General features: G+C 39.9%; 1 protein-coding gene across 7 annotated transcripts in view; it reads right to left on the bottom strand.

Moving 5' to 3' along the window:
• The window catches only part of TRAPPC9 (trafficking protein particle complex subunit 9), a 509,996-nt gene that overhangs the window by 470,223 nt on the left and 26,028 nt on the right, over positions 1-13,745 (bottom strand). For all 7 annotated transcript variants that reach the window (XM_067712818.1, XM_067712816.1, XM_067712820.1 and 4 more), the window contains one exon: positions 7,544-7,672. In XM_067712818.1, the coding sequence (XP_067568919.1) occupies positions 7,544-7,672 (129 nt within the window). The remainder of the gene's footprint in view (positions 1-7,543; positions 7,673-13,745) is intronic.

Here is a 13,745-nt window from a genome sequence, read left to right as displayed (position 1 = left end):
ATGTATTAATACCACCTGAAACGATCCTTTTCTGCCTTTTAAGCTAATCCATCTAATCCAATCTTTTCGACCAGCAAAGAACAAGCTCAACCACAACAAATGGACAGCTTTTACCAAATGAACTTTAACGTCTAATTGGACTCCCTGGAAGCCCTTTCCTTTTATTAAACCCACTTCTAGGTACGCAACAGTCTACTGACCAGTCGACTTTGCTATCTGATTATCTGGCCTACTCAGAAGGCTTCTCACCTCATTGTGTGTGTGAGGGGGTGGGGAGATAATAATTGGTGCTGTCTGAAGAAATCACAGGGAGAAAAAGGAGCACCCTCCAGCCAGGTCTCCACAGACAGGAGATGTGCTCAGAAATGATATCATCAGCATCATCAGCCTCCAATGGACTGATGTCACATTAACCAAATTCATAAGAGATTGGTGTAAGAAAGTCAGAGGCTGGGACTTCCCTTCCACGCTCCCAATACAGAGGGCACGGGTTCGATCCCTGGTCGGGGAACTAAGGTCATGCATGCCGCAGGGTGTGACCAAAAGAAAAGAAAAAAGAAACAGAGGTTTAACTTATTAATGTAACAGGAGACATAAAATTATCGATCAGACTAAAATATGGGAGTTCAACAATCAGCATATTTTCTCTCCAACGACCCAATCATGGGCAGGAGGCCACATGGCAAGCATGGACAGATGCAGAGCAAGAGGGATTTCCTAGATTAACTTATGGACTAAATTTCTGTTACAGGGACAGACCTGCTGCCTAGACCACAATGAATGCTGGTCACGGTGCATGGACAGTGGCCGAGGCACAGCTGTGAACACTTGTGTAACTCTCCCTTTCCCACCCTTTCCAGGCCGACGAATGGACAGATGTACAAGAGATCCACAGACAGGCTGATACCTCTAAAAACCCAAAGCCCACCTCTGAGAGCCTGGAAGCCAGACTGCCAGGGTTTAAATACCAGCTCTGCCACTTACTAGCTCTGTGACCTTGGTCAAATTACTTACCCTCTCTGTGCCTCAATTTCCACATCTGTAAAGTTGGGAAAATAATCAAACCTACCTCACTTGGCTGTTGTGAGGATCAAAGGATTAAGTTAGTTTCTGCAAAGTGCTTAGCAAAGTATGCGGCACATTTCAGGTGCCCAACAAATGTTGACTATGAAGCATGCCCCGCCTGTCTCCCTTCTAATCATCTTTAATGTTTCCTTGCTAGTTTAAGTCACAGAGGACATCCTTATTTCCCTATTTATAAACTCCTGGGGAGCACCCTTCTGTTCCACTCCACGACCTGTTCAAACTGAGGGAGGGGACGCTTCCTCCCCACTCCTCTGGGCCATGAGGAGGGCTTCTCCCTCAACACTCCTGACCCCTGGCCCACAGCTAGCCCTCCTCACACAAATGGAGTGAGGAGTGGGCTCAGGGAGTCTGGGAGACAAGTGGGGCACGGGAAACCATTCTTCCCCCCCGGGTGCTGGCCACCCTCAGGAAGCACCCAGGATGCTCAGCGTTGTGACATGACAGCCCTGAGCATGACGGGGACAGGTCCCCTCATAGGAAGGCCCACTGTGGCCCAGAACTGCCTGCGACTGCGTGAGTCTCTCTAGTTCCGGGATAGAGTATTAAGACACCCATTTCCCTGAAGCCCTAAAGTTCACGGAGAATGTGGCTTTACCAGTAACAAAGGAGACGTTTAGCTCCCGCTGCCTACTCTCTCGTCTCATCTCTCAGTTGGCTGGTGGAGAAAAGAAGAGTGTAATTACTGGGCCCACTTAAGCCCCAACATATACTAATTAGCCAAAAATTCTGTGGCTTAACGTTCAGGGTGACTGTATACCAGCCCTAATTCTGAGGCTGCTGCTAAATTATGAGTACAGGAAGTACTGAACCTCTTCAAATATTTTACTCATTTCTTAATTGGATCTTTTGTCATAAAACCAGCTTTTTCTATTTTAATTCCTTAGTAATTGCTAAAGACTATATAAAATGATGGCTTCATACAAAACAATAGCTAAGGGTTTGAGCTCTTTTGAGATAACCACTGTGCTAAACACTTTACATAATTTCTGATTCTCACAATTCTACAAAGCAGATATTAGCGTCCCTATTTTACAGACAAGGGAAAAACTCAGAAAGAACTGACTCAAGTTCGCATGGCTAAGTGGTAGCATGTGCATTCAAAGCCAAGTCAAAAAACTACGCTCCTTCATACAGCAACCAAATCACCTCCCACTAATTAACGCACAGCAGTGGGTTCAATACTCAGGGAGTTCAATACGTTTTTCAGCTTTAAGGTGCTCCAGGGACCACTTCTATCTGTTTTATAAAATCATGGCTCACTGGTTTCTAATACTGGAAGAAAAGTACAATTTCACCATTGTTTGCACAGCAAGTCTGAAATTTTCACACTGAGATGACAGAATAAAAATAAGATATAACTAGAATAATTTGTCCAGGTATCCAGACATAATGGACATTGTGCTATCCTGAAGCACTAAACAAAGAAGTCAAATTAAAGGAACGTGGGCTAAGTCGTCTTCCACAAACAGGAAAATTAAGACTTTTAAAAGGTGCAACAGCGCCACCTATGGCCCAAAAGGCTGTCCAGGTTGCTGTAAAAGACACAACACATAAATTGCCTGTATAAGAAACAATCAGTAAGGTTTTTAAAAATAGGATGCTCAGAGCCTATAACTAAAAGCTTATCTAGCTCATAACTGAATTCTGCTTCAGGGAAGGGAGTGGTATTCAGTATGTAATCTGAAATTGTTAACACTCCTGAATATAAACAAAAGACATAGGCTCATGGAAACTAATCTTAGAAGAAGGAATCCAGTCCAGCCTCTTCATTTTACAGACAGGGAGACTGAGACCCAGAATCCATCCTTCTAGCAATCAGCAGCAAAGCTCTCCTAGTCCTTTTGTTTTACACTAGCTAGCTGTACTAGCTCTATATTCATAAAAGTCATGTCTGCATGTTTCCAACATTAGATAATCTGTGTCTTGCAAAATACTTCCCAAAGAGCATTTAACTACAAATCACACAATTTTCTTGAAATACAAAACACTTATTTATATATTAAAATAAAGAGGGAGGGGATATGGCGATATATGTATACATATAGCTGATTCACTTTGTTATGCAGCAGAAACTAACACAACCTTGTAAAGCAATTATACTCCGATAAAGATGTTAAAAAATAAAAAATTTTAAAATTTAAAAGTAATTTAAAAATAATAAATAAATAAAATAGCATGAGCTCCACTTTTTTTTTTTTTTTTTTTTTGCAGTATGCAGGCCTCTCACTGTTGTGGCCTCTCCCGTTGCGGAGCACAGGCTCCAGACACGGAGGCTCAGCGGCCATGGCTCACAGGCCCAGCCACTCCGTGGCATGTGGGATCTTCCCGGACCGGGGCACAAACCCGCGTCCCCTGCATCGGCAGGTGGACTCAACCACTGCGCCACCAGGGAAGCCCTGAGCTCCACTTCTCTTCCCTCTATAAAGGAAAAGTGACAGATGTCAAATCGTTTTGATTATTTACCTCCCCCAGCAGCAGAAATACCTCAATCAAAAAAAAAGCAGCATTCTCTTAGCATCAACAAGGCAATTCCTTAAAAGAGAACATTCCGTCTTTATGTCGTAAGAGGACACATGACCCACCGCCATGATGATGCTCAGATCTGGATTGTGTAAACTGTCAACACGTCATTAAATGTACAGCTCTCTCGTCTCAAAAAACTCATATACCTGCGCCTTGACGTCTAACAGGCAGAATTGTTCTCAGAGCTTTCTGAGATGCTCTTCCCGGGTTTTATAAAATCCTCACATTTGGCTTGAATAAAATTTTCCATTTTCTTTCTTAAAAAATAAATAAATAAAACCTATTAAGGGTACAGGAAAAAAATCAAAACTTTCTTCAATCACAAAAGAGATAAGCTTATTCTCTGCAAATAATCAATACTGATTTTTCTAAACGTAAAGGCTGTGGTCAAATTCCTAGCAATTTAAAGGTTCTAGTGGATGATTACAAGCCAATATGAATTCTGAGTTGTAAAAATATACATTCTGTACAAACAATCTTCAAGTTCTTCAGCTGAAGACACTTTAGCTAGTCCCTATCTTACTAGGATGACACTCTCATCAAAACTTCATACTGCACTAAAAAAAGTAACCGAATCCTTATCGCTTTAAGTCATATTCATATATATCACATGTATATACACACTGAATATGCATCATAAATAAACCACCCTCTTCAGTATTCAGAGCTGATCCTTCTAAACTATCTGTCATTGTGACAGCAAATTTTTACTGAGAATCTCTTGGGTGCTTTGTGCAAGGTATCTAACTCAGTCAGACTAGGTAAATAACATTATTCAAATTTCACAAATGAGGAAATATATACTTAAACCATAAAAACCAACTTAACATATTCATCATAAGGAAAGAAGAGAGTAGAGATTTGTATTTTCTCTCAATTCTCAGTGGCTTGATCTTTTCTTCCGTACTAAAGACTACACAAAAGCAGTTCAGTCTCTGTAACTTTTTCTCTCGACAAGCCTCACTAGAGAAGAACAAGCGGTAAGTCATTAGCAATGGTTGGATCTTCAAAGCTCACTTCTCTTTTGCACTGTAATCATTTTTTATGGGTTTTTTTAGTGCTTCCAGAGTTAAAATAAAAAATACTAACTTTTTAGGTCATTAGCTGAGAATAAAACATTTGTGAAAATGTACAATGTTAATCTATGACACTCTGTCTCGTATTCTCACTGATACCTCTTCTTTTATGGCCTCATCAGGTTGAGATCACTAAAATCAGTCACTTATGAACTCACAGGAGTTTGGGAAACCAGTCAACGGGAGGCTGATTAGAGGAGCAATTAAGGATGCCTACTGTGCAGTCACCCCAGCCTGGCTCCAGCCCCGAGTCTGCCGCTGCCAGTTGCGTGATTTGGGGCAAGTTACCCCATCTCTTTAGACCTCAATCCCTCACCTGCAAGAAGGAGTTACTGATAACTACCCTCAAACACCTGCTATGAGGTAAAACGTAAGGAAAGCATTTAGCACAGCCTGGCCTAGGGTAGATGCCAAATCATTCACAGCTATTTCAATAATTAGGGATGATAACGCTTACTATTAATAAATTAAGCTAGTCCAAAAAGTACCAATAACCATAAAGGAGAAACATTTGTAAGTCAATAAGCCTTTCCTTTTGGATTGATTGCAGAATGTCCTATTGATTTTTTAATAAACCAAGTTTTGAATAACCTTGAATACTCTGAATACTAAGAAAGTGAAGTTTTTTTAAAAAAATTTAAACAAAAGGAGAATTAAAGCAAAAAGACATAGGGAGTACAGAATTCTTTTTTGAAACTAAATTCAGTTTTAACAGAGGGGAAAATTCCCTTTTTTCAGAGGAAATCTTGAAAACTATGTAAAGGGGATCTGAGATGTCTAGAGTCTTTTAACAGTACTCATGAATTCATATTACCAAGGCTTAAAACTACTTGACAATCAACAATAATAATACTGATAACAGTAATGGCTGCTAACATTTATCCAGCGCCGGCTGGGACTGTTGTAGGTCCTTTATATGTGTATCTCATGCAGCCTTCACAAGAACCCTCCAAGGTAAGTACAGTTATTATCTCCCCCACTTCACAAATAAGGAAATTGAGGCACAGAGAGATTAAACTTGCTCCAGGTCACATGGGTATTAAATGACATCTGTAGCCTGCTATTTTGCTGGTGAAAAAGGAACCTGAGATATAAATTCAAGGGAGAATGTTAAATAATCCGTTTGTCTGGTCTTCACCTCAAAGAGTAGATACCATAAATTCCTGATGTGAGATGAGGCTGCCACTGCAAACTGACTAATCTTGAAATTGATATCCAAAATGAAGCAACATATATACTCATGATAGCAAATCCGTTCATGGCTCGGGACCCTTTAATGCCTGAAAGGTGGTAAAATCATTTCCGATCTAAATGCCATCAGCGCTGCTCTTTCAGCTCTCATCCAAGCTTCACTGGATGTTCTTCTCCACAGACTGTCTTCAACAGTAAAAAGTTCTCAAGTGTTTCACACTACGCACAGCTAAATAAAGCCACTTCTCTACTGCAGACGGAGCCCTTTTTCAGGCCTAAAACTTGCTTTGCCTATCTTCAGCAAGGGCAGAAAGTGAAGCATCGCCCTACAAAGGCTCCAGAGTCTCACTAAGCCCATGAGTAGAACAGTCTCAACACTTTATAACTCTTCAAGTAGCAGGGAAAGAATAAAACACAACAACCTTCAACAAAAGGCCCCCAGAGAGAGAGCAGACTTCCTTCTAAGGAGAAGATAAACAGCTGTCACCTGTGTGTTGGATATTTTAGCACTTGGCCGCTGGCGCAAGGGGACAAGAGGACTTGAAATGCTGGAATCTCATAGCAGAGACAGCAGTTACAACACGGGATAAACACAGGTGGTGAGCACCGACGGGAGGCATCTCAAGTCAAAACTGAAGCCCAGGAAAGCAGGGAGCAGAGATATCCCAGTCTGAGGACTTTCTCTATCACTTCTCAGCCTGCTTTACTTTCCTCTCCAATAACTGAGACCCCACTAAAACCGTTAGGAACGGTCTGCTGAAGGAAGATAAAACATCTTCAAGGACCACCAGAGATTCATCTAAGCAGTTCTACAAAGAGTGCACCCAGATTCAGACTGAGTGGCTACACTGACTGGCTCACAGAGGTGGTCTCTGCAGTCTTTGCTGGTGACGGGGATGGTATAATTCAGGGGAAAAAGACATTGAAGGCATTTCCGCATCCAATACACATCAACGGCCGTGGGCCTTCTCTTTGGGGGGAAAAAATCCGTAAAAATCTCATGGTTCAAAAAACACCTAGTAGTTTTGTGTATAGCCTTGATCTCTGCATTCTTTGCTATTATCTTTGTGACCTACGCGGTATGACAACCACATCCTGAACATTTAAGGCAAATTCACTTATTAAGGGTCAAAAGGGTCAAGTTCATTCAACGAGCATTTGTGGTTCTGCTCCTCCAAAGATGCATTTTTACTCTTCACAGGTGCTAACAAACATGAGGAAATCAAACTTCACGCATTAAGAGAACTTCATCAACCAGAAAAAGAAGAAACAGCTCCCCGGGCCCTGAATTAGCTGTTAAAATTGACATCTGGGACTAACTTCACCAAACACACAGAAATTATGACAAGGGCCCAGACAGAGAACTTCAAAGACAGCCTACCATGAAATTTTATGCAACTGGTCCAGAAATCAACCCATCATTGTAATCCATTAATATCATTTGATAAGACTCAATAAGATCAATACATATTCAATAGAATCAGAAGACAATGTCTCACGTGCAGGATTTCTTTTTTTTTTTTTTATGTGCAGGATTTCTGACTCAACGGATTTTATATTTTATTTAAACATTACTCAACCTTCACTCAGAGGGAACAGTAATAGATTACTCCTGCTTGCTTAAAGACTGTAACTGAGTCTAGGATGGAGGCAAGAGCAGAGCTTACCTGGTCGATGTCTGTTGGCTGCTTCAGCAGGAAGTGAGCTACCCTGGACCCTTCGAGCTCCAGTTTTACCACCAGTTCCACCAGGATAGTGATAGATGACAGAAGCTGAACATAACCCTTCAAGGGCAGCTGGGCATTAAAATGAAAGTTCAATTAATAAAGTTAGTGGCCCATCCTTAGCAAAAATTGCAGTGACTAAGAATGATCTGAACGGCGTGATGATGTGGAAATGCCAATTTTTCCACAAAACAGAGATCAAACCTACAGATTACTGGTTTTGTTACAAACAGGAACATGACCCCTACTATGTTTTGCAGGCCCGTGTCAAAGCTGGCAGTGCAGAAAACTCTCGCGACGCTCAACGTTTCTCTGAGGGGCTGAGCACATGTGAGACAGGCTGTTCATTCATTCATTTAACCAACAGTTTAGTTCACACTGTGTGGCAGGCTCTGTGCCAGATGCTGACACTGCAGACAGATGAAGCAGTGCCCTGGATCGAAAATATTTTTAAAATCATACCACTGGAAGAAGGACCAGAATACCTATCCCCATCACTCACCTGGAATGCATCTATCCCATTTCGAGCAAACACCTAGCAGGCCTGTCTCCTTCTCAAAGGCAGCCACACTGAGTTGCGGCAACTTTTCATTCTTCTATCACTGGCAGTTAAACCCTAAGAAACTTGGGCTATGCTACTCGCCTCACAAGTCGTGCTGCAGTGTTCATCTTTACCCAGTAGCTCAGTGGTTCTCAAACTTTTTGGTCTTAGAACTCCTTCACGCTGAAAAATCACTAAGGACCACAATAAAGAGCGCTTTTTTTGTGCAGGTTACATCTACAGATATTTACCATGCTCGAAAATAGAACTAGAAGAGGATTTAAATATTTATGTGTTCCTTCCTTTTAAAACAGTAATAAGCCCATAACATGTTAACTTTTTTTTAATATCTTTATTGGAGTATAATTGCTTCACAATGTTGCATTAGTTTCTGCTGACTAACAAAGTGAATGGGCTATATCCCCATATCCCCTCCCTCTTGCGTCTCCCTCCCACCCTCCCTATCCCACCCCTCTAGGTGGTCACAGAGCACCTAGCTGATCTCCCTGTGCTATGCGGCTGCTTCCCACTAGCTGTCTATTTTACATTTGGTAGCGTATATATGTCAATGCTACTCTCTCACTTCGCTCCAGCTTACCCTTCCCCCTCTACGTGTCCTCAAGTCTACTCTCTACGTCTGAGCCTTTATCCTGTCCTGCCCCTAGGTTCATAAGAACCTTTTTTTTTTTTAAGATTCCATATATATATTAACATATGGTATTTCTTTTTCTCTTTCTGACTTACTTCACTGTCTATGACAGACTCTAGGTTCCTCCACCTCACTACAAATAACTCAATTTCATTTCTTTCTATGGTTGACTAATATTCCATTGTATATATGTGCCACACCTGCTTTATCCATTCATCCGTCAATGGAGAGTTAGGTTGCTTCCATGTCCTGGCTATTGTAAATAGTGCTGTAATGAACACTGTGGTACATGACTCTTTTTGAATTATGGTTTTCTCAGGGTATATGCCCAGTAGTGGGATTGCTGGGTCATATGGTAGTTCCATTTTCAGTTCTTTAAGGAACCTCCATACTGTTCTCCATAGTGGCTGCATCAATTTACATTCCCACCAACAGTGCAAGAGGGTTCCCTTTACTCCATACCCTCTCCAGCATTTATTGCTTGTAGATTTTTGATGATGGCCATTATGACCGGTGTGAGGTGATACCTCATTGTAGTTTTGATTTGCATTTCTCTAATGATTAGTGATGTTGAGCATGCTTTCATGTGTTTGCTGGCAATCTGTATATCTTCTTTGGAGAAATGTCTATTTAGGTCTTCTGCCCATTTTTGGATGGGGTAGTTTGTTTTTTTTGATATTGAGCTGCATGAGCTGCTTGTATATTTTGGAGATTAATCCTTTGTCAGTTGCTTCATTTGTTAATATTTTCTCCCATTCTGAGGATTGTCTTTTCATCTTCTTTATGGTTTCCTTTGCTGTGCAAAAGCTTTTAAGTTTCATTAGGTCCCATTTGTTTACTTTTGTTTTTATTTCCATTTCTCTAGGAGGTGGGCCAAAAAGGATCTTGCTGTGATTATGTCATAGAGTGTTCTGCCTGTGTTTTCCTCTAAGAATTTCATAGTATCTGGCCTTACATTTAGGTCTTTAATCCATTTTGAGTTTATTTTTTGTGTATGGTGTTAGGGAGTGTTCGAATTTCATCCTTTTACATGTAGCTGTCCAGTTCTCCCAGCACCACTTATTGAAGAGGCTGTCTTTTCTCCACTGTATATTCTTGCCTCCTTTATCAAAGATAAGGTGACCATATGTGTTGGGTTTACCTCTGGGCTTTCTATCCTGTTCCATTGATCTATATTTCTGTTTTTGTGCCAGTACCATACTGTCTCGATTAATGTAGCTTTGTAGTATAGTCTGAGGTCTGGGAGCCTGATTCCCCCAGCTCTGTTTTCCTTTCTCAAGATTGCTTTGGCTATTCGGGGTCTTTCGTGTTTCCATACAAATTGTGCAATTTTTTGTTCTAGTTCTGTGACAAATGTCATTGGTAGTTTGATAGGGATTGCAGTGAATCTGTAGATTGCTTTGGGATGTATAGTCATTTTCACAATGTTGATTCTTCCAATCCAAGAACATGGTATATCTCTCCATCTGTTTGTGTCATCTTTAATTTCTTTCATCAGTGTCTTATAGTTTTCTGCATGCAGGTCTTTTGTCTCCTTAGGTAGGTTTATTCCTAGGTATTTTATTCTTCTTGTTGCAATGGTAAATGGGAGTGTTTCCTTAACTTCTCTTTCAGACTTTTCATTATTAGTGTGTAGGAATGCAAATGATTTCTGTGCATTAATTTTGTAACCTACTACTCTACCAAATTCATTCATTAGCTCTAGTAGTTTTCTGGTAGCATCTTTAGGATTCTCTATGTATCGTATCATGTCATCTGCAAACAGTGACAGTTTTACTTCTTCTTTTCCAATTTGGATTCCTTTTCTTTCTTTTTCTTCTCTAATTGCTGTGGCTAAAACTTCCAAAACTATGTTGAATAACAGCGGTGAGAGTGGGTAACCTTGCCTTGTTCCTGATCTTAGAGGAAATGGTTTCAGTTTTTCACCATTGACAACAATATTGGCTGTGGGTTTGTCATATACGGCCTCTATTATGTTGAGGTAGGTTCCCCCTATGCCTACTTTCTGGAGAGCTTTTATAATAAATCGGTGTTGAATTTTGTCAAAAGCTTTTTCTGCATCTATTGAGATGATCGTATGGTTTTTATCCTTCAATATGTTAATATGGTGTATCACATTGATTGATTTGCATGTATTGAAGAATCCTTGCATTCCTGGGATAAACCCCACTTGATCATGGTGTATGATCCTTTTAATGTGCTGTTGGATTCTCTTTCCTGGTATTTTGTTGAGGAGTTTTGCATCTATGTTCATCAGAGACATTGGCCTGTAGTTTTTTTGTGTGTGACATCTTTGTCTGGTTTTGGTACCAGGGTGATGGTGGCCTCATAGAATGAGTATGGACATGTTCCTCCCTCGGCTATATTTTGTAAGAGTTTGAGAAGGATAGGTGTTAGTTCTTCCCTAAATGTTTGATAGAATTAGCCTGTGAAGCAGTCTGGTCCTGAGCTTTTGTTTGTTGGAAGATTTTTAATCACGGTTTCAATTTCAGTGTTTGTGATTGGTCTGTTTATACTTTCTGTTTCGTCCTGGTTCAGTCTCGGAAGGTTGTGCTTTTCTAAGAATGTGTCCATTTCTTCCAGGTTGTCCATTTATTGGCGTATAGTTGCTTGTAGTAATCTCTCATGATCCTTTGTATTTCTGCAGTGTCAGTTGTTACTTCACCTTTTTCATTTCTATTTCTGTTGATTTGAGTCTCCTTCCTTTTTTCCTTGATGAGTCTGGCTAATGGTTTATCAATTTTGTTTATCTTCTCTAAGAACCAGCTTTTAGTTTTATTGATCTTTGCTATTGTTTCCTTCATTTCTTTTTCATTTATTTCTAATCTGATCTTTATGATTTCTCTCCTTCTGCTAACTTTGGTTTTTTGTTCTTCTTTCTCTAATTCTATAGGTGTAAGGTTAGTTTGTTTGAGATTTTTCTTGTTTCCTGAGGTAGGACTGTATTGCTATAAACTTCCCTCTTAGAACTGATTTTGCTGCATCCCATAGGTTTTGGGTCGTTGTGTCTCCATTGTCATTTGTTTCTAGGTACTTTTTGATTTCCTCTTTGATTTCTTCAGTGATCTATTGGTTACTTAGTAGCATATTATTTAGCCTCCATGTGTTTGTATTTTTTACAGTTTTTTCCTGTAACTGATATCTAGTCTCATAGCATTGTGGTTGGAAAAGATACTTGATATGATTTCAATTTTCTTAAGTTTACCAAGGCTTGATTTATGACCCAAGATATGGTCTATCCTGGAGAATGTTCCATGAGCACTTGAGAAGAAAGTGTATTTTGCTGTTTTTGGATGGAATGTCCTATAAATATCAATTAAATCCATCTGGTTTAATGTGTCGTTTAAAGCTTGTGTTTCCTTATTTATTTTCATTTGGATGATCTGTCCATTGGTGAAAGTGGGGTGTTAAAGTCCCCTCCTATGATTGTGTTACTGTTGATTTCCCTATGGCTGTTAGCATTTGCCTTATGTATTGAGGTGCTCCTATGTTGGGTGAATAAATATTTACAATTGTTATATCTTCTTCGTGGATTGATCGTTATGTAGTGTCCCTCTTTATCTCCTGTAATAGTCTTTCTTTTAAAGTCTATTTTGTCTGATATGAGAACTGCTACTCCAGCTTTCTTTTGATTTCCATTTGCACAGAGTATCTTTTTCCATCCTCTCACTTTCAGTCTGTATGTGTCCCTAGGTCTGAAGTGGGTCTCTTGTAGACAGCATATGTATGGGTCTTGTTCTTGTATCCATTCAGCCAGTCTATGTCTTTTGGTTGGAGCATTTAATCCATTTACATTTAAGGTAATTATCTATATGTATGTTCCTATTACCATTTTCTTAATTGTTTTGGGTTTGTTTTTGTAGGTCTTTTCCTTCTCTTGTGTTTCCTGCCTAGAGAAGTTCCTTTAGCATTTGTTGTAAAGCTGGTTTGGTGGTGCTGAGTTCTCTTAGCTTTTGCTTATCTGTAAAGGTTTTAATTTCTCTGTCATATATGAATGAGATCCTTGCTGGGCAGAGTAATCTTGGTTGTAGGTTTTTCCCTTTCATCACTTTAAATATGTCCTGCCACTCCCTTTTGGCTTTCAGAGTTTCTGCTGAAAAATCAGCTGTTAATGTTATGGGGATTCCCTTGTATGTTATTTGTTGCTTTTCCCTTGCTGCTTTTAATATTTTTTCTTTGTATTTAATTTTTGATAGTTTGATTAATATGTGTCTTGGCATGTTTCTCTTTGGGTTTATCCTGTATGGTACTCTCTGTGCTTCCTGGACTTGAATCACTATTTGCTTTCCCATGTTAGGGAAGTTTTCAACTATAATCTCTTCAAGTATTTTCTCAGACCCTTTCTTTTTCTCTTCTTCTTCTGGGACTCCTATAATTCGAATGTTGGTGTGTTTAATGTTGTCCCAGAGGTCTCTGAGACTGTCCTCTTTTCATTCTTTTTTCTTTTTTCTGCTCCCTGGCAGTATTTCCACCATTTTACCTTCCAGCTCACTTATCCGTTCTTCTGCCTCAGTTATTCTGCTATTGATTCCTTGTAGAGTATTTTTAATTTCAGTAATTGTGTTGTTCATCACTGTTTGTTTGCTCTTTAGTTCTTCTAGATTCTTGTTATTTGTTTCTTGTATTTTCTCCATTCTGCTCCAAGATTTTGGATCATCTTTACTATCATTAGTCTGAATTCTTTTTCAGGTAGCTTGCCTATTTCATCTTCATTTATTTGGTCTTGTAGGTTTTTACCTTGCTCCTTGGTCTGTAACATATTTTTTTGTCGTTTCTTTTTTTTTTTTTGATGGGTGGTGCTGTATTCCTGTCTTCCTGGTTGTTTGGCCTGAGACATCCAGCACTGGAGTTTGCAGGCAGTTGGACAGGGCCGGGTCCTGGTGCTGAGATGAGGACCTCCAGGAGGCCTCACTCCAATTGATATTTCCTGGGGTCTGAGGTTCTCTGTTAGCCCA

Source organism: Pseudorca crassidens, chromosome 17 (genome assembly GCF_039906515.1).
Source record: "Pseudorca crassidens isolate mPseCra1 chromosome 17, mPseCra1.hap1, whole genome shotgun sequence".
Taxonomy (NCBI): Eukaryota; Metazoa; Chordata; class Mammalia; order Artiodactyla; family Delphinidae; genus Pseudorca; species Pseudorca crassidens.
The sequence above is the reverse complement of the archived record's forward strand: the minus strand, read 5'-3'. Positions and strand labels throughout refer to the sequence as shown.